The sequence below is a fragment of the Ciconia boyciana genome, chromosome 13, assembly GCF_034638445.1.
Source record: "Ciconia boyciana chromosome 13, ASM3463844v1, whole genome shotgun sequence".
Taxonomy (NCBI): Eukaryota; Metazoa; Chordata; class Aves; order Ciconiiformes; family Ciconiidae; genus Ciconia; species Ciconia boyciana.
The window spans coordinates 9,747,405-9,774,564 of NC_132946.1; the positions used below are offsets into that span (position 1 = coordinate 9,747,405).

Sequence of the window (27,160 nt, forward strand, 5' to 3'; positions counted from 1 at the left end):
GCAAATTTCTGTAAAGGACAAACAACAGAATAAACCTTGATGCCTCTCAAATAACAGGCCACTAACACAGAAAGCAACTTCACTAGTACCCCCACCAACTTCAAAGCTTTCTAATTTTAAAGGAGTGGAAGTAATAAGAGGAACACAAATGGTTCTAATTCACATTCATTTTCCAAAAGCACAAAAAGAAACTCACTGTAATGGGTTTTAGTGGATGGTAATCGCCAAAATCCAAGGGTACAGATTCCAGTTTGCACACTTCAGATTCTGAAACATAGTTTCTTGATCTCGCGTGCCTTAAAAAGCAAGAGTAAAGGGAAAGCATACATGCACATAAATAATCATATACTTATGAACAGAGAAACATATCCTACATCTATATAGATGCAGGTGTATTTACAAAAAGAAATACATGTTGAAAAATGAGTCAATGTAAAGACCAAAATTTCTCTCTCTATTGAGATACATAAACTAAAACTGAAGAAATTTTACTTTCACCCATTCAACTGTATTCTGTCTCTACAGCTGGATTCTCTTCCATTCCATTGAACATCAAAAGGGCAATTTAACCAAGCATTTGTATCTGTGACAGGCTGATGGAGATTATTAAACACATCTTTTAAACTGAATAGTCAGAGTGAAAGAAAAAGGTAAGTGTGAAAACACAAGGGAAGAAATCAAAGTGGTCATGCACAGATATAATGAGGGACTACACAGATTAACTTGTGTAGCTGCAAAGCTCTTCCCCGAGAAATCTATTTCTATCTGTTCAGTGTACTCATAACAAAAATTGCAAAAGTCAAATTATAAGGAAAAAAAACCCTATCGGTACTCATATGCTTGCATTGTGATTAAGTCCTTGTATAAAAGCCTTGCCTCTCCTATGAAAATTAAGTATGCCATTAAGTGAAAAAATCACAAATATACACATATTTCAGGTTTTATTTTGAATCTGATATTAAGAGAGAACTGTGAGAACTATGGCCTCCATCTCTGATTAAAAAAAAGACTTGATTCCAGAAAAGAATATAAATAAAAGTATTTGAGTAAAACAACGTTGCCATTAGGAACTAACAGTAGCATACAATAATTTATCAATCACAGTTTAAGGATGCTGGTCTTTTATAAAATAGACCATTCATCCCAGTTTTAATTGCTCAAATATAAATACAAATTTATATTTTAAGGTGGCTTTTAAAGCACATTTGACAATGTAAGAAGGCAAAAAGTGGGGATTAAAACTTCCCTGACTAGCACTGGATGACAATTTCAAAACAGACTTAAGCATTACAAATGCTTTCTAATATCTCTGACAACACATCAATGTATGAAATTTATTCCTTTTAATTGTATGGAGTAGTAGCAATGGTTAAACAGGAAAATGAAAATATGAACTCACAAAAATACATAGGACAGCTGCTTCCTAAAACAACTGCCATCATAGCTACCACATGGTACCTTCCTTTAGCAGTAGCAACAGTTAAGTACTAAGGCAGAAAGAGATCCAAGTAAAATCTAGAAAAATATTTGAAAAGCTTTTCTCTGCATTCTACTCTCCATGACTTCTTGATTTCTTTTTTTAGTCTTTGAAACATGCAGAGCAGCTAATTGTTCTTTCCTGTTTCATCCAGGATCCTGAGAGTGTTTATAGCACACACTGCCTTAGCTGAATGAGTAAAACCAGTGGATACACAAAGGTTTCTTTAATCAGACTCCTAACAAAAACAAACAGCATTCCCCCCATATAATACACATCTTTCCCACAAAAACTAATGCAAACTTTCAAAGAATTCCATTCGTACTCAGAGACCTAACTCATTAGGAAGAATTTCAGCAGTGCCATGCAGCCAGCTCTTCTATAGGTAATATGTACGCCCAAAACCCCCAGATTCATTTAAAAAAAATATTAAGAATTAGTTTCATTTATGATTGTGCTATTCCAAGGAGAAGCTTTGACATCTAATGATATACAGCACAGTAAGAGAAAGAGTCCAGTGAAATCCACGTGCTTATTCCTTTTGTTTTCTTGATCTCCGGCTCCTTTTCTTTATACATGAATAGCCTCTTCAATTTACTATTGTCCCATGATTCAATGATTCTCCTTGCTCACTTGCTTCATGGGTTAATTAGCATTTGGGTGAAAAATCTTTCAAACTCTTTCTGGCTGCCCAATTATAACATTTCTATTGCTCTGTTACAGTTCTGTCAGTATTTCCACACCTCTCCTTTACAGATATTTCCAAACTAGCAGTAAAGAAAGATGTCACTGACAGCTCACACTTGTCATTCCCCAAGCCCAAAGGCCAAAATCAGTCGTCCTCTAATAATAACATAAGGCATCACTGGGCAAGCATACATGTCTAATACACACGTGGGAATGAAGAAGAGCTGTTCACCCTGCAAATAAGTCTTTAGAAAGTACATTTACAATGTGGCTATTCAAGTGATAAGACAGCTTGTAACACAGCTAATACGGGGGACAAGTTCAAGCTTGCTCTGACATTACGTTCCACTTATTCTCCAGGGAAAGGAGATTAGGCATTCCTTTCTCGGCCACAGCAGCGCAGCCAACTTCCTAGAGTAAATAAAAATAAGACCCAGGCCAAGCCAGGGCTTCATCCCCAGTGCTTACTGCAAGATACACCCCTGCTTGCAGGTGCTGTTTTAACAGTGGGTTTCAACATTTTTTCCACACACAAGCATCACTGCAATTGCCACCACTCTATGCCTTCGACACTTGCTGGACTGCCAACTTTTTCTCTCTTCCTGGTAAACAATCTTTTTTCTTGGGACTGCTGTACTTCCTCCTTACCCCTAAGTTACTGAAGCTCTTGCAGCACCCAGCCCACCCTATGAACGCAGGTGCCTTCCTCGTGCTCCAGGTTCAGCACACAGCCAGCCCCCGTGCAGCAGAACCAGCCTGGACTCCACACCTCCCCTTCTCAGGACATGACGCCGTTCAGGCACGCAGCACCCACGCGGAGCCAGTGCTTAACCTGAAGCAAGGGCTTCAAAAAGCTTACAGGGAGCACAAACAAGCAAGGCATGTAAAATGGAAAAGAATCTCTTTACAACACTAGACACATATTGGCATTGATAATACAATGAAGCACATCCCACAAGTCAATGTACCTATCATTCTTTGAATATTAAACATAAAACCCAAGCAATATCTCTAGATAGTTACACATAGTTATTACAAAAATGAATTCTAGCCTTAAGTTTTAAATTACTTTATATATTTGCCAATTCTTTTTACTACTCTAACAAATTTTTAAACTAATAATTTCTTAATTTGAACACTACATTAATGCAAGATCCTTTTATTCAGTGCTAACAGGTGCTATTTTTTTCCCTCATATGAAGACTAATGAGTATGCAGACAATTAATCTGCAGAACACCTTTTTAAAATTAGCATTCAACAATAAAAACAGCTAGCGTTCCACTGAACGCTGTAGCATGACAATCTCTTCCATATTACAGAAAAACATGCATTAAAACATTTTACTCTGGTTCATTATTTCTCCATGGCCACTTCTGCATCAGTGTTACCAGACCTACTTATTAGCCTGCTACCTCATTGCTGCATTATGTAAAAACCAATTTGTCAGCATCCCTACTGCTCTGCTTTGTGGCTGCAGTCCTTAGTTTTTCATTATAGTTTGGTACTGCTAGAAATTCAAAAGTTGCAGACACATTTACTCCTTTCAGCTTCTGCAAGGTCACTGACCACACGGATTCCACCGAAATCACTGCACTCCACATAAGTACCATCAGTTCCAACAGCCACCTAATGTGTTAAAGCCATCTTACACCCTCAAATGTTCCTAGCTACATAAATTCAAGTTTTAAAGTATTCCATACTTCAGTGAATTTATTTTTAAAAGTACAGCTCTGATGTTGTTATAAAACCTCAATTGGTTTCATTAACAATGACTTCTAAATCCACCAATTATTTCCACTTTTTATAAAAACATTAACGTTTGCTCACACATTAATAACATGAAAGAGTGAGACACGATTTTCAGCATGACAATGTATATATGGGGGAAAACTTTTTGGCATCCTAATGCTCTAACTGGCTCCAATTGCTGCATATTACTTTTCTTGATTCAGCATTAGGTTTGATTTCTAGTTTGCTCAGGACTAAAACACATCAGCCACATCAAAACCTGTAAGTTAGATATAGTCGATGTGTTAAAAGAACAATAGCCTCAGGAGAGCAAGTCTTCCAGAAACAGAAAATCAGCTCATTTGTAAACAAGAACAAGTTTGGAGAAAAGTGAACTATGAACATATTTTCCTTTACTCTGTCAGAGAGAGAGCACCTATTTTATCCTTCCTTTCCATAATAAATACCAGACTGTGTAAGTTATTCCATGTCCTACGCAGTGCGGCTTCCTCAGCTCTATTTTTCCTGTAGAAATACTGCACGTCGCTAGAAGCCGACTCTGCCTCTTCAGTTTGTAGCCCGTAAACACCGTGTCTACATCTAAAGAGCCTGTGAAAGATGATAACTAACGGAAGCTAAACTGTGCCAGCAAACTTAAATTCACTGTACAGAAATCTTCATCTTCGCTGGCGAGTTTTGAAACCCACAGACCAAGGCGCGAGCAGCCGCTCGCTGCGAGCCCACAGTGACACCGCCCGGACGCGGCGGGGGGAACACTCCTTCCCTCACCGGCTGCCTCCTCTGAACGCTCCTTCCCTCACCGGCTGCCTCCTCTGAACGCTCCTTCCCTCACCGGCTGCCTCCTCTGAACGCTCCTTCCCTCACCGGCTGCCTCCTCTGAACGCTCCTTCCCTCACCGGCTGCCTCCTCTGAACGCTCCTTCCCTCACCGCCTGCCTCCTCTGAACGCTCCTTCCCTCACCGCCTGCCTCCTCTGAACGCTCCTTCCCTCACCGCCTGCCTCCTCTGAACAGGACACACACCACAAAAATACGACGTGATCAAACCAAACCAAACGCCAGCTGCCCTTGAGTAACTTTCTTGCTTAGTGAGGGGAAAACAAACCCAGGGCAGTGCGCAGAGACCAGCGGCCGTCCTCCCCCGCCCGGGCTCTCACCGCAGCGCCTCCGTCCCTCAGCCGCCTCCCGCACGGCTCGGCGGCGGGGCCGGCTCCCCCGAGGGCTCACCAGCACGTACGGACCTCGAGGGCCCGCTCCTGCGTGGGAACCCCACGTAACGTCGTGCAGAGCTATGCCACCGCCCCGGCACCCCATGTAGCTAAAACCAGCGTGTTGTAAATCTGAGCTCTATCTTCAGATTTCTCCAGACAGCCGCCAAGAGAACCGCCGGACTGCGCTCCCAGGCCAGCGGAGCCGCGGTACCCAGCGCCCCGACCCCCTCCCGCCACTCGCGGAGGTTCCAACCCCTCAGGCCGAGCGGCCCCGAGCCCCACAGGAAGCAGCCCCGGGGGCGGCGAACGCTTTCGCTTCCTGAAGGAGAGGCTTCCCCAGCCCCGCAGCCCTCGCTCAGCAGGGGAGCTTGCCCCGCTGGCACGCTCGGGCGTTCTCCGAGCCGCCCCCGCCTCAGCGCCGCGGCCCCCGACTACGAGAGGAGCCGAGGATGACGGCTGCCCTCACACAGCCGCGGGAACCCGCAGCCCCCTCAGAGCCCGTTACCCGGCCTTGCCCTCCCCCAGCGCTGCCTCAGGGGCCGGGAGGAGCGCAGCCCCCTCCCAGGACGGGGGCAGGCAGCGCCCGGCAACCCTGCCCGCGCCTCCCGCAGCCTCACCAGGGAAAGGCAGCCATCTTGCCGCCCCGTCACATGACGCCGCGGCCAGGCAGCGCCTTCCACCGCCATTTCCCGCCCCGCCCCGCGGCGGGAAGCGCCTTGCCTCAGAGCTGGCGGCTGGGGCCGCGCTCCCGCTGCAGCCGGGCGGTCGTAGAGGCTCCTCTGTCGGCCTTTTTTTGGTGTCTCGTGTAAAATGCTACACGGGGGTAACGCCCCAGCCGGAACTGTTCATGGACAGGTCAAAAGACCCTCGCTGACCAGTACGAAGTGCAGTGAGTTGTGAGGTGGAAGGCCTTGCACCATAGGGTTTGCCTTTTCCTAATTTTACATCAAGTGATTTTTCAACACAGAAAAATAAAAGACATGCACTTCTTTTTGAAGATTTAAAGTTTATTGTGCAGTATGTTTTAAGTAAAAAGCAAGACTGGTGAAAATGAAATAAAGTACAAAAATAAATACACTTTTATAATGATATTACAATTCCACACAAAATAAAAAGATAAATATGTATAAATACAAAACATCAAGTACAAAACAAATTCTGGCACTTGTCAAGAGAAAGGCCTCATGAAAGTTAAAAAAACCTCGTGCTACAATGTTCTATTACACAGAGTGGAAGCATGCTTAAAATAGGTTTAGATGTTGAATCTGAACAGAAGGCAAGCATTCATTTTTACTAACAGTTAAACTAAACCTATTTTTACATCAACATATGCCTATGCTAATAATAAATACAGCACATAAAACATCCTTTAAAAACACCAATCTTTAGCACTCGATATATCAATAGCACATTTTGTCACCTGTGACACAGGTTACTCTTGTCACTGTAAATTTTTCCCCTCTTGAGATGTTTTCCACTCCTAAGGAAAGCTGGGAACCAAAACAGAGCTGTGATGCCTACTGGGTGAGCAGGAAGCTTGCCTCAGGCATTTTCTGTATTATGTCTGAAATTTTAAAGATCCATAGCATTTGTATGACAGAGGCAGGTCCTCCACTGGTGTAAACTCTTAAATTTACACCATTAGGGGAGCCCCGCCCAAGCTTTCAAATAAACTTACAAAGACTTACACAGCCAAGCTTTTCGCTATTGGACTTTGAATGTTAACAGCATGTCTCAAGTTCATTAAAAGACAGAAGTTACAGAATTCTGCTCCTCTCAAGTTGAAGGATAATATCGATCAGTAGGAAGACCAAGACAAAATATGAGCATGATCTTTTAATGTTAGATTTTCATAAATATGAGAGTGTGTTTGTCGGGCTTAGGTAGGGATGTTTTTCCCCCTCCTGAAATCACGATTTCGGTACAAGGGCCTGTTAGATCACGGTAGAAGAGAAACTGCTCAGAAAAATTGCAACTGTCATCAACAAAACATAAGATATCCAAATTATTATTATGGACAATCATCTGTAAGTCTGAAATGGTAAAACAATTAAAGTCTTGCCTTCTGAAATTTTTGTAGAACATACACTTCTCTTCATCTTGGCCAAAAGTTGTTTCCATAAGAAAACGCAGTAGACAGCAAGCAAAAAAAAATCCTAGGACTCTTCCAGCACAGTGGTTTGATCTACCACATGTATAAATGCGTAATTTTGGTATAATCATTGAAAGTACGTCCGTCTGCCCAGCAGTTAATCTGGATTCGTGTCTGTTCATCTCAGCAGAAATGCAAAACACTTAGGCCGTTCGTATTTAAATTGAGGTAATCTCATTCATACGGAAAGTACATTCAGAAAGGCTGCTGACAAATTCACTGACCTAAGAGCTGTTTTGTTTGAAATCTTTTTTTCCTCATTTAACTGCTTTAACTTATGGTATGAAACTAGAAATATATACACACGACATTTATGGTGGCAATCATACACAGAAATTGCCATTTTAAGTAATGCAAAAAGCATATGTCAGACATATTAGAGAGTGTGAAAAAGTCACAAATTAGCTTAATGTTGCCCTATGGTGGTCTTGATTATGATTATGAACCTTATGTGTACACAGTAGTATGAATATATAATAAGTTTTAACATGCAATTTTTCCACAAGTATTTGAGCTTCACAGCCCTTTATTACTTCAATATGATTGTATTAACGTGTCATTGTCTCAAAATGACAAAGTATGTTTATAATTTCTAAATATACATATAGAAGATGCAATATTTGAATCAGTGCTGAAAATGCCATCATTAAAAAATAGCCATTTTATCCCAGTGAGTGCTGTCTTCTTAAATTGTCACAACATTTGGCTTCTTTCTTTGGGTTCTTCCTGCATATGCTCCTAAAAATTAAGTAGAAACATTAGCATTTTACAATTAGTAGTACTGTTTTTTGCAACAGGATTATCCAACAAAAATAGCTGAAAATGTTTAGGACAATTTTTTTTTTAAAGCAGTATTATATATTTATTTGCTACTTTTAAAATGACAGTTTTCATAATGTTACACCCAAAATGCCTTACAAAAACTACCTGTAGGTTTGAAAGTAACAACAGTTTATGGTATTTCCTTCCTCATTAACTATTCCATCTTCCTTTCTGCTACTCTAAAACATCTATGACTTCAATTCACAAGTTTTTAAAAGATAAGTCTGTCACATCACCAAGACAGAGATTAAATGACTGGTAAGTTTAACTATGCCATGTACTACTTTTAAACAAACTATAAATTAAAAAAATATTACACAAGTCAAATATTTAAGATAACACTTTCCTTTGGCCCAGCTGCTGCATTAATAAACCAAGAGACAGTTGTAGGTTTCCGTATGTCGATAAACACAACCAGAATTAAAAGCGCAGTATGAATAAGGTCATCAGGCAGAGCCCTTATAAAAGGAAAACTGCTCAAGTGTAAAAATAATAATAAATAAATAAATCTCTCCACATGGAACAAATATATACATATATATATATATTTAGAAAGCCATATTATACTATGCATAGCACAAGTCTCTTACAGTAACAAGGGTTTAGCACTGCAGGCTGCCAAAAAGTAGCACGACTCAGCATTCATTAGGTTCAGGCAGTTACCGAGAGTGTCCAGCAATGGGAGCAAACATTTACACAAAGCAGTGAAAATCATACCACACGGTGCAGAGCAGTGGAAATGGAAGACAGCCATGGAAGAGAAATAATTACCAGGCAATTAAATGACTGTGACAAAGTAAGTGCTAGTCCTTTTTAGGATCTTCAGTTACTCTTTGTCAGAGTTGCAGTGATTACTTACAGGTGTCCAAGGGCTACATCAGCACAGTGCAAAGCAGCTTTGGAAATGCGCACAGAGACCTTACCACAGCAGGATCCCTCATATTTGAACATTGTTTCCCACTACACAAAAAGGCATTCTCACTGGCCCAGCACTCTCTAGTGCTGTACTCTTCAGCTCACCTATGATCTTGTAGGACAAACAACCAGGCTGACAGGCATGATGCTTCATTAGTGATTTAATGCTACCTCTTAACTCTCCTCAAGTGTACTCCAAGTTATATAAAAATCTCACCTACAGAACAGGACAGTATAGGGAAGTCTAAAAAACCCCAGCAATCTAGACTAAGGAACTGAAGAAGCCAAATCTTATTAAAAAGAGTTACAGTCCTTCTGAATACAATTATCACCCAACCTTTTCCAGTGGCAAGGGGAGCAATTACATGAGGCCTCTCTCCTATGACATATGATTGACCAGCTGCTCACACATGGCAAGTCTGATGCCTTCCTGAAGTGCTGGCCTGAATGCTAACACACTTCACAGCACACACCATCTCACACAGGCAATCTGCTCCCTGCTCAGGCTGGACATGCATGCAGGAAAGACCATGGCTGGCCAAGTGCTGCTGCCACCCAAATACTCTATGTGCCTCACGCCCCATATTTCTTTTCCACAACACTGACTCAAACTGGGCAGAAACAAAGGAGATTAATAGGTCTAGTTGCTGCAGCTGCCTGATCTCAGCTACCTTCTTTCTAACACCATCAGATCACATTAAATGCCCTGCCTGGCACAGCTTGGAGGCTATATTGACTGAGCACCTCTGTCGTACTTAAAATTAAAAAAAAAAAAAAATCAACAAATAAGACTCTTTACACATTTATTAGTTTGTACTTTTCCCTTTAGCACAGAACTCTGGATTGAAGGAGTACAAAACAACCAAAACTAAATTTAGGATCACCAGCTGATTCCTAAAAGAAATGCCTTCTTGCCAGAAAAAGACAACAATCCAACAGAATGGTATTAAAGCTACAAAGCACTTTGCAGACAGAATTTAAAACAACAATCGAGGAATGAAAAAAAAAAAAAAGAAAGTAGTTGGATGACTATGTTATTGTTTTCTTCTGAGGGTATATCTCACCTCTAATTTGAATGCATAAGTGACATTTACATATAATAGTGGTATTCTACTAACCCCTCTTCCCTTTTGCCCCTCTAATAAGCACAATTTAATTGGGAGTCAGGGATGAATGAAGACAAGAAATTAAATAGAAACATTACGGGTTAGGAGTATAGCAGACCGATATAGTTGCAGATATAAATAAAACTCATATTGCCTAGACCAAACCACTGCTATAACTCTTTATTTTCTGATATGCACAACTTCTACTAAAATAAGGGGAGCATATGCATTTGTTTGGCTTTTTACATTTTCTTTTCAAATTGACTTGAGATTGTATTTTCTCTGTCTATGGTCTTTCCCAGACAGAACTTGTTGCCTCACTACAGATTACTTTCAAGGATCTCTCTTGAAAAGATACTTTATTACTTAAAAAAACAGATTTAAAAAAAAAACCAACAAAACACCCCTATTCAACATACTGCCAAGCCTTTCACTATTCACATTTTATCCATATATAAAGAAAACCATGTTCTATTTAAATGTATTCAACTTAAAGACCTTTTTCATTATTGCAAAATTATGCAGATTATTTCTTTCATGCCAAGTGTTCCCCATCTAATACGTTCAGAATGCATTTCTATTCATTTAGTACCAGTAGTCTAACCTATTTACAAAGGAGCATGCGGAAATACTGGTATTACGCCATGGGAACACATGTGATGTCCGAACACTAAATGAGGCTACGTTGTGCAACCAGAACTAGGCAGCATACAACTGGTTAGACACATCTGCTTTAAGTTCCAAGGCGGCCACTATAGAAGGCATTAAATAGCTTTCCAGATAGTCAACAAATAGCAATAAGGAAAGGCAAAGAGAAATTTAGAGATATATCCCAAAGGATTCCTTTCATTGCCAAGTATCAACTGTCATGACTTAGATAATTATGACTAAGATAAACTCAGGGACTTACTTAACAGAGCAGCACACACTGCCAACAGAGAAGAGTGAGAAAGAATGCTTTAACTGGATGTCTGATGCCAGACGCAAATGTAGAAGACGCTGTAGATCGTTATGAGCTGAGCATGAATTATATGCGATTGGGGATGGCATCCAAATCTCAAATCAATGCTAAACTTGACACTGACACCACCCTTACACTACTACTTTTTACAACCTCTGTAATACTCTAACTGGTAGAGGTGTTGATTGTTTTGTTGTCCCTGTTCTTCAGCACTCTCATTTAATACTAGACACATTTTTGCAAACTTGCAGATTAAAACTTGCTTTAATGGGTACCTCTGGTTGCTACAATTATATTGCTTACTTAATTTTCTTCTTTATATTTCAGAGAGATTATTTACTACCTTTGCTAATTTTTATGTAGTGTCACTGAGTGCAACTGAACAACTGCCTTGCTCCACTTTAGTGGTGACAGCACTTCCAGGAGAATTGGCAACAGGAAAATAAATGAACAAACCTTAGTTGTAATCTCGTTTACTTTTTTATTTTGACCTCCTTTTTTTTTTCCTCCTTCTTCAAACTGAAATGCTACAAATGTGTGTGCATAGTTTCTTACTATACATCCTTCTACGGTCACTTCTCTTGGCATCACAAAGCGCTAAGAAAAGACCAAACACTCTGGGAAAACATCCCATTTAAACAGTGTACACACTGCACTAAGACTTGCAGATACTCCCTGCCAGCATTGCTCCAGTGCAGTAACAAATGGAGAATTTCCCTTACAGGAAAGGTTTCATACTTAATACATAAAGATATTTCAGATCACTATGGAAAACAGCTGAAATCCTACTACATTATAATTTGCCTTATTGAGCCCAAAAATTCCCAATTTTTATACTTGACTTGTGGAACTCTCCTTTGAGAACAAAGTGTAATTAAGATCTTAAACAGTTTTAAAACTTATAAATCACTTTACCTTTTGATAAATTAAGGTTTGGCACTTAAGAAATTTAAAATCTGATTTAAAAAATGGAAATTGTATAAGAAGTTTCATAGTGTCTTATTCCCTTAATGGCTGAACGGGCTGAAAACTGAGAGGTTTGGCACTACTGTATGCAAGGACAGGAAAACTCCACTTTTAAAATTGGGTCATTATGACTCAAACATTCTGTAAGTTACTACAGTACAGTACTATATATTATTTTAGGACGGTATGATGACTGAGCGCCGGACTGATAAGTCTGAAACTGTCTTTCCTGCCCCTTTAATAGGCTTCGTGTTGAAGACAAGTTACACGTGTGTATATAACTAAGAATCAAATGACATTAAGATTCTAATCCAAGTCTAGTTTGACTACTATTAGCGTCTCAGACAGAGTGAATATATCTGGCAAACTTTTTTTATGACTGGGCATCTGGTGAGTGAAAGCGAATGAGCTGTGCAGTGCATTCTATATACTATGTTTATAGAATTTGAAAGTGGATGGTTAAGTTACCAGCACATGTTTGTTTAAAGAGATAGGTTATATTTAAGACATAGCAAAGCAGGTGCACAAGAAAAGGAAAACAATATATCCCCCATTACTTTTTCTAGATACTAGTAACTTATTTACTATAAGATCCAAGCACCAATTTTCTACACACCTGAAACAGCCTTGTTAGACACTCTGCTCTCTGGGGCCTTCTTTCTATTTTGCTCAACCCCCTTCATTGAGGTCTTAGGGGTTCTAATTAAATATAAAAGAGTTAATAAGTCACTTGCATCAAAGTTGAAAGGCTGTACCCAAAAATATAAAGATACTATTAAACTGTGTTCGTCATGAAAACATTTTTTACAGTGTCCCACAGAGCATCCTCCTGAGCATGTGTACAATTCCTATTGACATTATTATGGCTTAAGTAGATACCTTAAATAGGAGAACATCTCCCCATGAAAAGATTTTTAAAACTCTCTTCAAGAAACTGATTCAGTTCAGATACTGTGGCATTACAGTCTACATTTAAAAATATACATATTTCATTAAGTGGAAGCAAAGCTTCATGGAATGAATGTTACAAATAGAAATGTTGGAACACAGTGTAAATGGAGACAATACACAAGAGGATGAGAACACTAAATATTTCCTTGCACTATAAGATAAAACAAAGCTTCATCACTCTCAAAATACTGAGAAGTAATTCTTTTTACTTTGAACAAGAGTTGCACCAATATGTGTAAATATTATTCAGAAATCACTGTGCTCTTGCACTTTGCATTTAGTTTTCATCTTTAGGCTATAAACATGCTGTGCCCTTACCCTTGTCTGCAAAGCAGTCTATGAACTGGGGCATTCTGTCCTTGATTTGGTTGAAGTACGCTGTTAAAATACAAACTTTTATTAGCACTCTTTCCCTTCTTTAAAAAAAAAAATCTCAAAGAATACTGAATTATGCATCATGTTTCATCTAAGTTTCAGAAAGGCTAACAGGTTCTGTAATGGAGATGACGTAGGCAAAAGTGGCAGGAATTGAAATTCCAGAATAGGATTACTACTTCCGCTATTTAAAACAAAGAAACAAAAAAAAGCACACAGATAAAACTCCCTCAACAGTGCCTTGGGTTCCTAGTCATTGATAAGAACATACAGGAAAAAGGGACTGAATAGCTTAAACTAGTCATTGAAGACTGAACTGCAGTAGTAGACACCCAAAAGCTTTGAAGATGTGCTAAGCATGGGATAAAAATTGTTTTTAAGGGATACCAGGTATCTGACTTTTTATACTAGAAAAAGGTGCAGACAGGCCTCATAAGAGAAGTGCTGCTATCTTCGTGATCAGCAAGTACTGAACACTGTAATTTCTGTGTTCTAAGCAAACAATTGCACAGTCTGGAAGCAAGAAGTTTTCCTCACAACAGAAAGCCACTTCTTTTCTGACAGCTTTCTAAAGATAAGCATATCAATGATTACACTGCAAACTAAAGGGTATTAAGAAAAGTAGTAGTGTCAAACTGAAGCTTAAGAGATACTAATAGTGTATCTCAATGAAAAACCTTGAACCTGAGCAGAGAGATTTAAAGCCATAAATAATTAATTTCTGAAGATAAAATTTCAGAACTGACTCTGAAGAAAATAAATCTTTCCTAACTTCTAATGAGCTAATAAACCCCTTTCTCGGATCATGCTAAAACAGGTTTCATTACTGTCCGTCATAACAGTGGCAGGAATTGAGCTGATTGATGGCAAACCAGCAACACAGATCAAAGAATCTATCATTATAAGACAGTTCTTTAAAAGCATCCTAATACAACTAATCATCACTCACCGGCTTTCAGGAGTTTTTTGTTTTATGATTATTTTTTTACTTGGCATTCCCATTTCTGAAGCCCTAGAGAAACAAAAGTATTGAAACACATTTAAATTATAAAATCATCATCTAGGTCTTAAACAGAAACAGTAAGAGAAAACCTACAACAGGATCTACATCTACATGTAATACTGCCAGAGCAGTACTACAGATTATCATCTTTTACTCAAGAGCAAGTGTAACACAACCGTTCAGTCCACCACGTTGCAGGATAATGCCTGCTACCATCCCCCCAGAAAACTTTGCCAGAGATACTCTACCAAGTATCTCTATTGCTAGGCACTTTAGAAAGATTGATAAAATAACTTGGAGCACTTTTTACAATTTACAAAATCAACCATAAACTAAGTGCACAAGGATCATTTTGCTCACCACTGAAATAAAGCATAAACGCACAACTTTGAACAAACATTTTTCTCCCATGCAAACAAGAAGTCTCTTAAAAGTAACAGCGAACTACTATAGTAAATCAGCACACACCTGAAGATTTTTTCATTCATTCTTCCTAGGGGAGATATTAGTTTGCAAAGAAGCTGTTACTCCAAAAACTTCTTTTCACTATTTCCAAAGCCTCCTACCCACCCTCTTGCACCCCGTCCCCCATCACCACCAAAGGAGAACTGCACATACTTCATGTACTTTTTCCTGTCCAGAGATTTCTGTGTAGCTGTTGAAAGTGTCGCTCGCTCTCTTGGGCTCTTTACTTTATCCTAAAAAAGCAAAAGAACCGACAATACTACTAGTTACTGCTCTTATTGAGCTTAACCCCATCTGAGCTGCCCCTACTTAAAAAAAAAAAAAAAACCAACAAAAAACCCACACACAAAACACCAAACCAAAAACCAAACAAAACCAACAGTGTTTTCAGTATTAAGTTCATATTCAGGCTCAACTCAAGGGTTTTTTCTTTTTTAAAATTATAGGATCTTTCTTATATTATCAGATTAAAAATATTTGTGTGCCATAATGAATTCTTATTTAAAGTATGAACTTTCTGTTATTACTTTCACCATGTTTTTCATTCTATTTTTTATACATCTACACATGAAAAGTTTCAACATAGAAATCTCCTACTGCAGTGACCTCTTTTTTTTTTCATTTGAAGAAAGGTACCTACAGAAGCATAACTAAACAACAATTCAGATTTTAAAAAACTTTTTACTGGGCAAGGAAGAACATCTTAAAGGCAAAATCATTCAGTACTTAAAGTCTTAAAACAGTTTACATCCTCTTGACTATAACACACCATTTGCCTGAGCATCTTCTCTTTACGAACTTCACGATCATGACGCAGAATATTCATTCTTTCTGCTGCCTCCATCGTAAAAAAGATGTCATGGATGTCATACAGAGCAGCTCGCAGCTGGAAAGAATAATTAAACTTTTAATAAAACATTCAGTCAAGTTAACATTCCCATGGTTTTGATCATCAAGCTCTTCTTGCTTTCAATCTAAACAAAACGCTTGAATTTGAAATCTTTCTTAATGTGTCAGCACAAAATGGAATCTTCTCTTCACAGCCATAGTTTAAACCTTTTACTTTAAACAAAGTCATTGTGAAGGTTTTAGGTATTTATATTACAAAAGCAGAATAGCTAGGAAAGAAGGAAAAAAAAAGGTTTAAATTGTGTCACCTGAGCCATTACTCTTTCATGAAGGGATGCATCTTGTGCTGAAACGCTTCCTCTTTTTAATGGGGCTTCGGACTGAAAATTTTTTATGAACTCCATAGTATCCTGTGGAAGACAGGAAAATAAAATTAAGCACCAAGCATAATCCTTCACAACAAAGGAATCATTACAAACTGTATGCATAGGACTACAGTCTTTGACTTGGACCTTATGACACTAAGCAATGCAACACTCAAACATGTTCACGTGACAGACATTCCCAAGTTCTTCTGAAAGCAGAAAATGTATGATTTCACCTGTCAATTGAAGATATGAGCAAAAACAAACAGGAGGAGAAGCTGCATAATAAAAATGCTGATCTTACTTTTACAGTTTGCTTAAGATGTTTCAGTTTTTCTGTCTGCAGGAGTCTACGAGTGAGAAACCCCTTTGCCACAGCAGTGATCTTATCAAACTTCATTTGTATCTCTGGACTGAAAACCTTAAAAGAAAAGAAGCATCTTCTAAACATTCAATAAAAAAGCAAGAATTATTAATTATTTCTCAAATAACATCAATCATGTGACATAAGTTTTCAAGTAAGAAACAAGCTGTTGATAAAGTTTTGGCTAGGCCACAAGTACCCACCATAATATTAACTTAGCAGAAGCAAAATATTGTTATATGATTATTTCGCACATATGAATGACAAGAAAAATATCCTATACAGTTCTCTTGTGTAATCAAAGCCAATATAGGAAGGGATACTAAACTTTTCTGTGAGATTTATTACTGCACAGCTATTATAAAGTTATCGGTGTCCTACAAAAACTAGAGGACTTTTTAAGCTATAAATAAACCTTTTTTTTTTCCCCTTACCTGAGTCCACCTAGTTTTGATCCTGTTACTTGGCCTAGATACTGAGGTTTTTATAACTCCACTACCTGATGGTCCCCAGAGAAAGAATGAAGTTTCACTTGTTGAAGCAAAGGTGTTAGGTGTCGTAGCATGAGCAAAACCTGCATGCAAAGCAGAATGTACAGTTCAACACACAGACTTTGTCCATAAAGTAATGACTATGTGCGCGTATACACATATATACATAGATATATACACAAATGCAGCACTCCATAAAAACAACAAATGCAGGTAAAAGTCAAGCATATACATAAACTTTAACTCTGATTGCAGTCAGGAAGCCGTTTTGGGCTTAAGAACAAAGAAGCTCCCAGTGCTGTTAGCTGTTCTTACTCAAATTGCAGATTGTAATACTTGTATATTGGGAGGAAAAATGTTCATATGCTACAGCATGAAAAATCACTTACCTAATGTTAAAATTGCTACAGAAAATCTTATTCAGAAAGCATTTCAAAGAAAATGGTTTAAAGTGTTTAATGTTGCTATCATGGATCCTAAAAGATGAACAAGGAATAAACATATAGTTCAGCAATTTTACTCTCAAATGAAAGTACCTTTGCTGTTTTCCTGTTAGAATACCCAATTTCCATCTGTGTTCGATAAGTGCATGTTAATACACTCAAGAAACAGAACTCAGCTCAGAGGTAGCAGCTTTGTTTACAAGGTCAATTATAGGCAAGAAGCAATCTGAGTATTTCTGATTCATTTCCTAGCAAAATCTGCTAAACAGAAGACAAAACAAAACATTTCATAATGTTCTGGAACAGGTGAGAGGTGTTCCATCAGCTATAGCTGGACTTCCTTGCAGTCAAGAGCCCTTGGCAGAGCCCTTCTAATCCTCCTACACAAATGAGAACACCTGGCCCCCTGCTGTGCAGCTACATGGAATGAGGATGAACGTTCTGTGACATGATGCAAATCCACCTCCTCATCCTGGATCAAATCAGTTTAGTTTATTTTCCTCAAATATGCCCTATGACTATTATATACAAATGCAATACATGAACAGTAAAAGGATGGCTGAAACTGTGCTAAATGCCAGCTAGACAAAGATGCAACACAGAATTTGTTCTACGTATGCTGTCAATAGCTGAAGGCAGCAGCTGTCCACATACCCTGACCAACAAGTGCCCTAGGACAGGAACAAACACATTTATCAATACAGTGGGGCAGCTGGTCAAGTCAAGCACTGCAGAGCAAAATATATCACAACATTTAATCTATAGTCTACCCTTTCAGTTTTACCAATGCTGGTAGCGTTTGCATTATGGACTGTCTCCAGCTGAGACTGCACACTTTCCAGCAAGCCGCTTTCACTTTTTTTCCTCCACTCCAACTCCATCCTACTGTTAATATTCACTTTGGAAATTTCTATTTCTGCTGTAGCAACCTTCTTTCCTTTCAACTTTCTCTCCTGCTCTTCCAGTTCCTACAAAAGAGAGAACCAACTATAAGACTATTTTTCTAACTCTGCAAAGTAATAGAATATACATTTTAAAACCAACTGATCCCTGACAAACTGCAATACAACACACACGACCTTTGCTTAGAATTTTTCCTCTTTTTACCTTACCTTCTGCAATTTCTCCTGTTCTCTCTCTTGTTCAGCTATCAGAATCGACAGTTGTTGTGCATGCTGTTCTTCAAGTCTCTTCCTCATTTCTTCAAAGGCCAACATTTTAGTTTTTAAAATCTCTTCTGAGAAGATACATTACAAAGAATCAAGCATTAAATATTTTCTATGGGATCTTTGCCACAGACATACATGCTTTAAACAGGAGTAATTTGCATCATCAGTAAAAAAGTACAACATATCTTTGATGTCAAGTTTCTGTTATGTATTGCAAAGAACCTTGATACCAAGTTTCCATCATGTATTGCAAAGAATCTCATCAGTTACTGCAGGTCTTCAAAACATTTGCATGTTCATATTTGTGGGATAAGCATGTGAATGGAACAGCAGTAACACCAACTGAGCCTATATTAAAATAAGGACACAAAAAATCTAGCTCTGAGAATAGTATACCTACACTTGCTTGAATGAATTAAAATTATTTATGCCACTTGATTTGGTAGAGACACCTACACATGTAACAGTCTTGAACTGGAAGAAAATACCTGTATAATGACTTGCAACCCATTAAAAGGTATTTTCTTTTAATTTACACATGGTATCTGTTCTTTTAGTAGTCTCATTTAGACCTAAGGCATTATTTTCTTAGTAAAATTAAATTCAAATGGGAAATTAATATTTGTGGTGTCAAATGATACCCTTGAGAATAAATACAGAATTCACAAAACTGATAAACAATGTTTTAGCTGATGCTTCCTCGTAAATTGTTTAATCAAGTATTTGTTACAGATAGCTGTTATAAGACTTCTGCCTCCAAGCAACTCCTAAGACAGCAATTACGCCATTCTTTAGCAGTTAAAAATGGCTCAAGTAGCGAGCTGAATTTCAGAATTTGTCATTAATTAAAAATTAGAGAAATAATTAGGTTACTGAAAAAAAAGATAATTTACACTCAATAAAATTTTAGCCTTTTGATATATACACATATTTAGAACCACCAATGACTAATGATCATTGAGGTTTTTCCTAAAAGATTTATAGAGAAGTAAGTTGAAGAAAAATCCTCAACTACAGGAAATCTTTTACCTTTTGCCATACTATCAGGGCCTGCATTCTTGGTAATGTAAACTGATCTCACAGGATATTTGTGTTCTTGCAGCCACTGCTTCTCTTGTTCTTCCATTCCAACTGTTAGAACACAGGAATTGTTTTCTTTTTGGCAGTTGTCGGTGTCCAAATCAAGTCTACGTTTTACCTTTTCAAAACTATTTTCTAGAAACTGCTCGTTTGCTGGGGAAACACTTGGAGTATCCATCTGCTGTCGCATATTCTTGCTCTGCATTAGTAGTGGGGATGGGTTTTCTACGTCGTAAGATTTATTGAGTTCTACTGGAGAATTACATTTAGTATTTTCCAGCAAACTAGATGGTTTGGTTTCATTCACAGCTAGGAGCTTCTGTGTTACTGTAGACTGACTGATGGCAAATGGCTCGTTCATTTTTGGAGCTACAATATTAGTACCGGTCTCTACTTTATATGGCCCTCTGCTGTCCATCACTACCTGTCCTTCCACTGTAGCCGACAACGTTCCTTTGCTTTCCAAGTGCCCAAAGGAATGGAGATTTGGTTTGCCAATCCCCAGCCCATCACAAGGGCCTGAAGAACTCCTGTTGACACCAGGAACTCTGCTAGGGCAAACCATAGTGAAGTCCACCATGAACTTTGGCACTGATTCAGACACGTTATTTTTATCAGCAATATCTTGCATGATTAAATCCATCGCTCTACCCTTGCCTTTAGGACTTAACTCGTAAGCATTCACAGGGTTATTTATAACAATGTGTCCCATTGATAAAGGTCTTGGGCGCCTTCGGTGCATTTTAGGGCTCATGCTTGGCTCTGGGCTCGGCAATTTGGCGTAAGAGCCTGTGAGGCTCCTGACAATGCTACTGTCACGATCAAACATAGAAGTCTTTTTAAATTCTTCATCTGAATCCGAATCCACCAATGGGGGTGTTCCAACTCTCATAGGTATGTCCACTTTAGAAAAACTGGATAAAGTTGACATACTTGTGTTATTTATATGAGTAGAGGCACCTTGGAGAAGGGTATTTGATTTATTGAGACTGGGTTTATCAGGTGTCAGAGCGGTGCAACTTCTGCCTGTAAGCTTTGCTCTTTCTTTCACATAGTCAGTTGTTTTAACGCTATCATTTTCTTTATCTGAATGACTTTCACTCACGCTCCTCTTTGAATTACTTTTTGAGCTACGCTTGGTTTGCTCTTTCTCTATGTACTCCCTAGATTTCTTCATCAGGTTCTGAAGACTCATTACGTATGGATCTTGGGCTTCTTCATCCGATGGTGGCAGTCCCAGTCCCTCTTGCTTTTGCAAAGCATGTGAGGCAAGCTTATCATGCACGTTGTCAGGAGATGCAGCCCTTGGATAAGGTATGTCTTTTGAGAAGTGACTCTCACTTTGCTTTGAAAAAAGATTTTCTTCTGCTGCTTTAACTACTTCTGACACATTTGATGTCACCTGCCCAGTAGTATCTAATGGCATAAGTTCTGGTGCCTTTTCAAGTTCCATGGGACCATGCCTTTCAGGAGAACATGCCAAATTGACATCCAATAGAGCTGTGAAGTCAGTTGAAGCTTTTGAATCAGAATCAGGGCACGTATTCTCAGCCTCCTGTGCGTTCACGTCACTCACGCTAAGTCCTTTCCTGATCTGCAAATAAAAATGTAAAAAAAAAAATAATCATCACATATTTGGGATGAAATCTCCTCAGATTACCGCAAGCTTCACCTGAACTTAAAAAAGAATGCTGCCACCTTAAAACCAATAAAAATTTTCAGTTTGACTGTTACTAATTTCTTTCAAATTACTTAAAATACAGAGCTCTTTGCAATAAAAAAAAGATTATTGGAATTAAAATATAAATTTGAATAATGGTCCACTCAACATTTTTACTGATATCAAGTATCTGAATGCAAAGATGCTCTTTTCTTCACGAGGTAATTTGGACATATTCAAATAATTTCATGGCTTCAAATTACCTTGCAAGATTCCTCTTAAAATATGAAAACAAGTTTATAGTAAATGAGAAACGTAACTGAAAAATTCCAGCATGAAATATAGGTTAACCGATAGACGACTAAGAACAAATCAAAATAATTCCTAATGAAAGTAGTGGAACTGTAAGATAATTCTTTCATTTCTTTACTAATCCAGAGACAATGAAATATGAGTTTTCATTTGTCAAGCACTTGGAAAAACAACTTTATTTAAGTGAGAATTACATGCTACTTCTAGCCAGCATTTGTTTAAAAGGATTTTCACACTAAAATTATCCTATAGGTTATCCTATGTACTACAACTCAGTGAACACAGGGACACCTTTGAAAACAAAGATAACTTGTTTTTGTACTGAACATATGTTCCTGCTCTGGTCTTCAAATCCTAAGTCAGATGACTGTTGCCACATACACTCCTTTGTGTACGTCCAGTAAACAATGCAAACTAGTAAGATATGTTTGCCTTATGTTTGCCACCTTAGTAACTCAACAAATTCAATGTTAACTGTACTTGTTTAAGCAAGAGGTTAATTTAAAGACTGTATTACAGCTGTTTCAAAGACAAATAATACCACTTGATTAGATGTATTTAATATTCTTTTCAATTTAAACCTCTACTAAATTCATCATTGAAGCAGCAAAGAAAACAAAATAGTTGAGTAAAATTATAAAGCACACAACAGAATTACAAGCTGTTGTGAAGGTAATTTTAATTCTGCAATCATAAGGTTGAATATAGATTATTTTCTGATTAAACTATAAGCTTGCAAATAAAGCAAGCCAGTTGCTCTAACACCAGGGTTTTTTTTCATTTGTTTTTACAATCTATTTTTTTCAAACACACACAGTTACAAAAGCAACAGTCGGTCATCTGGTGTGGTCTGTCTTCTGCATATACCAAAACAAGCACTGAAAAGCAAGTCCCGTGCATTACAAAGAACATAGATATTATCACTAAATAATCAATTATCAGGTCACATAGCATGAAATACTAGCAAATGCTGGTTCTGGAGAGTTGACTGCTATTAATTTCATGTTTATATTGGTGAATCCTTAAAACCTAGCACTTTCTCAAAATGTCTATAAGCAGAAGTTTTCTGTAAAACTATAAGAAAGCTTTGGACTAACACTACCTGAACATTTTCTACAATCTCCTGAACACGATTCAATAAAGCTCTTTTCCGTGAGTTCTGTCTCCAGGTCTCTAGGTCCAGTGCTTTCTGTTTATATTGCTGTATTTCCTTTTTCTTTTCAAGGCTAAGCTGCAAAACAGAGTGGAAGAAACATGGTTTATATCACTAAATGCAAATTTCAATACAGAATTACAGAAATAAATTAAAAGAAAAACAACAGAACAAAACAATGGAAGAACAACAATCACCTAAGTTGAGGCTTTGCACACATTTTACATGCCAGCTTCTTTTTAACCAATTATACTTTTTTTTAATGGAAGACGCACAAAATGCCTTCTTGGCACACATGCAAATGAACATGAATGTAAAAGGTCATTTATAAAAAAATTTGCATGAACATTATAGGCTACAGTACCAACTTCAAATGACAGAGGACTCAGACTGCAGGACAGGTCTCTCCCAGTCCTCTATGGAGATGAGAGGTTTGGGCATCCTATAGAGCCCTCTGTGACCTATCTTCTCACCTGTACTCATACCTGTACCCATAATAATAATAATCATTATTACTATGCTCTATAAAGGACTAGCTTGCACTTGCCCACTTGAACCAGAGGTGAATTTCACAAGAAGACAGAAATGTATGCAAGCAGTCTTCTGGATCCTTTCAACAATCAGAATCTGAAAGTCTTCTGAGTTACTACTTTAGAATATGTAGTCTGGATACAAGTCAAAACTAGATCTACAAAACTACATTATAAGAAATGGTTTCACAAAGCTCTAAAAAATTAAGTAGTCTCAAGTCAAATTATGCATTTCTTCCATGAAACCTTAAAATAGCCACCCTTTTGTAAATGAAAAATATTACAATATATCATTTAGTCTCCAATATATATCTGTATCATGATTTTTGGAGATCACTGCCAGAGGGTCTCTCCATTTATACTTCCCATCACTGAAACAAGGAAGTCAGCTGCATTATTGCACAAACTACCAACAGTCTTCTGCTTGGCTCTGTTTGCATTAAGCATAGAATGACTTAACATAATTGAGGAGCCTGTGAAATACATCAGAGGAAGCTGCAAACACAAAAAAGAAATTTACTTAAAAGCTTTTTAACTATCTCAGTATTTCCTATTTGCACGGGGGGGTTTCTGACACTTTTAAACAAACTCACATGTTCAGTATTTGGAATGTCAATATGATTTTACATAAAGCTAAGCCCAGCAATAACATTCATCTATTTAATACCACAGACATTTTTACTCCCCTTGTAAAGACAACAAATTTCAAGAAATTAAAGCAAAGGTAGTCAATGTGAAAAAAAGTACATTTTACCCCTTTACTTTGTAAAATTAAGGCTAGGAATGCTTAGAATACACTAAGCAGCAGGCCAGACGATACCTCAAACAGAGCTGTACCTTCAATAGAATCATTACATGTGGACATCAAAGCTAGTGCCAATAGCACAGTAAGCACACCAGGGACAAAAAGAAAAGAAAAATTAAAAAGAAAAGCCTTACCAGTGGGGAAAGCACAGGAACTCCATGGAATTGAATGAGGGAGATATTTTTGTGCTGAACAGTGAAAGAGGTTTCTCTTTTTATTGCCTCTTCTTGGATTCTGGAAAGATGCTTCTTACAGAATACTTCATAGTCCTCCATCTTCATGTTAACTAAGCTGCAAAGAATAATAACATTATTCTCCCATGTACTTCCAAGACCATGAAGGGAAAACAACACCACAACTAATTCTGTATCACTATATTCTGGGAAACAAATAACACATTAGAAAACTCAATTAAGTTTCTCTTTTTCCTGTCATTAACAAAAGCTGCAAAGCTGTTTTTTTTCCCATATAAAAATAAAATCTGCATATATGAGCAAAAAAAGATGATCACAGGTACACTGAGAAGAAAGCAAGCATTGAGATAATCAAGATTTACAAAACTACACAAGCTACAGATAATCTTAACAATTTCCATCAAAGACTAAGCCTTTAAGGTCTCCCATGACCATCAGACAGATCTTATCAACTGTAAAAAAAACAATAAATAAAATTGCAGCCAAATTTAAAAAATTCAAAAAATAACTAAGCTGTTAATAAAGCAAGACCAGCCGTTATATTTAGGGGGCTGAGAGTAATTGGTGTCTCACTCCCATGAGCCTCCTCACCGATACATCCCTGTATGAGCAGATGTCAATACTTCCACCAAAAAAATAAATTACAGCCTAGTTTCCTTAAAAGAGCCCACGTATCTCACACTGCCCATCCCCACCGGAGTAAAACTTCAGAGCCGAGCACCACCTGGCAAGGCCTGCCAACGCTTTTGTTCCTCTCGCACGCCCCTTCGGCTGATTTCTGCCTTCCTCCCGCCCGCTCCGGGCACACCGAGCCCTCCCCAGGCCGCCCGGCAGGCCCCCTGCTCCCGGGCCCGGGCGGCAGCCTCGCCCGGCCTCTCCCCTCGGCTGCCCTGTCCCACGCCCGCCTCCGGGAGGCAGGTGGCACCGGCGGGGCCGGGCCTGGGGCCCGCGGCTCTCCCCGCCCGGCGGCAGCGCGTCCACCAGAGCCGCTGCCCCCCGCGGGGCACGGCCCGGCGCACAGCCCCCCCCGAGGTCCTGGCGCTGCCGGCGAACCACTCGTACCTGCGCGGGGCTCGGAGCCCCGCCGCGGCCCGCTCGCTCCCCGCAGCCGCCCACCCCGGGCGCCCTGCGCGGCGCTGCCCCGCCGCCTCCCGGCAACCGCCCCGCCCCGCGCCGGGGCCCGCAGCACTACCAGCCCCAGCGCGCACTGCGGCCCCGCTGCCGCCCCTCCCTCCTCGGGGCGGGCCGGGGGAGGCGGGCGGGGCGCGGTTGATGTGGGGGCCGGGCGGTCTGCTCTTGGGCAGAGCAACTTAGAAAAATCCTTCTTGGTTTGGTCCAGGAAGGGAGGTGAGCTCGATCCACAAACCTCGTCACACAACTGAGCCCCGCGGGACAAGCCTGTCATTTTTGGGCGAGCTCCCAGGCAAAGGTAGCTCCAATTTTCAGAGGTACGAGATGGGACTGAGGGCCATCGTGGTGCTCCGATTTACAGTGATTTCCACCCACAGGTCTCCAAGACAAGTTCCCCGGTTAGCACGGGTGAAGTCTGTTCTGCTTTATCACATTAAATATCCTATGGCCGTGCAGTTCTTGTATAGTCAGGACCACAAGTGTGCCACCAGCACGTATCAGTTTCACTGAACACGCCGTGATGAGAAAGATAACCATGAGAACTTGTTAATACACTCTCTGAGGACAGCATCACGGTGTCCTCGCTGACATCCTATCCCTCCTGCCCAGGCAGCAGCCAGCTGCTGGTCCAGCCAGCCAGAGGAGCAGGCAACACACCCACCAGGCAGGTCAGGAGGAAAATACATGCTCGTTTGCCAGCACTGGGTCCAGGAAAAAGTAATTTAAATTTATGGAAACATCTAGTTCCCAGTGAGCATTCAGAGATGTTAAAGCTGTCGTTCTTGTTTCAAAAAACAACTCCTTCATCTTATTAAATATTGTTGCGGGGTTTTTTAAATATTCATCTTTAATCTTAACAAATGCTTATCAAAAGATTTTTAAACATGTAAGACATTTAATTAGACATTCCATTATTCGTTATGTGTCTGCATGTATATGTCTGATTTTTCTTCAGATACACCTGGCAGAAGCATAAAACCGTAGACAGAAAAGAATATCTGAGATGCTCAGAACCAGCTAGGACGATATGTGACAAATATTTATCTCATCTATTAAAAAAAATAATTAAATCCAGTTTAGAAGATTGCCTGGTGCCTGTTCCACCTCTAGTCGGCAAGAATTCCTCACTGCAAAGTCAGTTTCTTCCCATAGAGAACACAAAGGTCAAAATCCTCATTTATGTTAATACAAACTATTTCCTCTGCTTTGCTATTCTTTTTCTAGACTAAACAAGCCCAATTTGTTCAACCTTCACCGATTTCCCTGTCTTGTCGCTCTTTCCTCTGGATTCCCTCCAGCTGCGTACACTTTCCGTCACCCACAGCGGTAAAAGCGAACCTCCCTCCAGCGGAAGCCTCTCCTCAGGCAGGCGGGAACCGCTGTCCCCGGGCGGCCCTTGGGATCTCAGCCCTCCTTACGGTGTCAGTCTCGGGCGTGAAGGGATAATTAGCTACATAACATCTACAATATATAACATTGTATACAGAAATACAACAATTAATTGGAAAATAACTAATATTAATATTATATTTCGAATTAGTTAGCCGGCATAGCTGGAAAAGAACCCCGACGCTCTCCAGACACACAGCTCTTCAGCGACTCTCTGGGCAGCGGTACCTTTCCTTCGGTTAACACCATTTCTTTTTACCTGCGCCGTTTTTCATCTGGACGAATCTATATTTTCTTGCAGCGCTCCTCCGGCCTTCACCCGAGGGGGCTTCTCAGCCCTGGGAGCTGCCCGCCTCGCCGCCCCCCCGCCCCGCCAGCGTCGGCCA

The 27,160-nt window shown here is 39.4% G+C and overlaps 2 protein-coding genes across 9 annotated transcripts in view; both read right to left on the bottom strand.

Moving 5' to 3' along the window:
* VPS35L (VPS35 endosomal protein sorting factor like) overlaps window positions 1-5,848 on the bottom strand; it is a 58,290-nt gene extending 52,442 nt beyond the window's left edge. For 2 of the 6 annotated variants that reach the window (XM_072877691.1, XM_072877690.1), the window contains exons 1-2: window positions 5,018-5,548; window positions 197-296 (exon numbers count right to left, since the gene is read on the bottom strand). In XM_072877691.1, coding sequence (XP_072733792.1) covers window positions 197-296; window positions 5,018-5,226 — 309 coding nt within the window. In that variant the 5' untranslated portion in view covers window positions 5,227-5,548. Of the gene's footprint in view, window positions 1-196; window positions 297-2,812; window positions 3,091-5,017; window positions 5,549-5,740 lie in introns of those variants that run through there. The other 4 variants (XM_072877686.1, XM_072877687.1, XM_072877689.1 and 1 more) reach the window with 4 other exon arrangements.
* A 1,353-nt stretch (window positions 5,849-7,201) lies between these two features.
* CCP110 (centriolar coiled-coil protein 110) lies at window positions 7,202-27,131 on the bottom strand. Of its 3 annotated transcripts, none has more exons than XM_072877696.1 (15): window positions 27,034-27,131; window positions 24,195-24,351; window positions 22,675-22,803; window positions 19,550-21,194; window positions 18,464-18,588; window positions 18,136-18,319; window positions 16,852-16,991; window positions 16,358-16,474; window positions 15,997-16,098; window positions 15,609-15,725; window positions 14,993-15,072; window positions 14,321-14,383; window positions 13,315-13,374; window positions 12,662-12,744; window positions 7,202-8,013 (listed from the first exon to the last, which is right to left on the bottom strand). In XM_072877696.1, the coding sequence occupies exons 2-15, from the start codon at window positions 24,339-24,341 to the stop codon at window positions 7,961-7,963; spliced, it is 3,045 nt and encodes a 1,014-aa protein (XP_072733797.1). In that variant the 5' UTR covers window positions 24,342-24,351; window positions 27,034-27,131; the 3' UTR covers window positions 7,202-7,960. The 3 variants fall into 3 exon arrangements, with proteins under 3 accessions (XP_072733797.1, XP_072733796.1, XP_072733798.1); XM_072877695.1 differs by lacking the exon at window positions 27,034-27,131 and adding an exon at window positions 25,317-25,437; XM_072877697.1 differs by lacking the exons at window positions 12,662-12,744; window positions 27,034-27,131 and adding an exon at window positions 25,317-25,437.
* Between the last annotated feature and the right edge of the window lie 29 nt (window positions 27,132-27,160).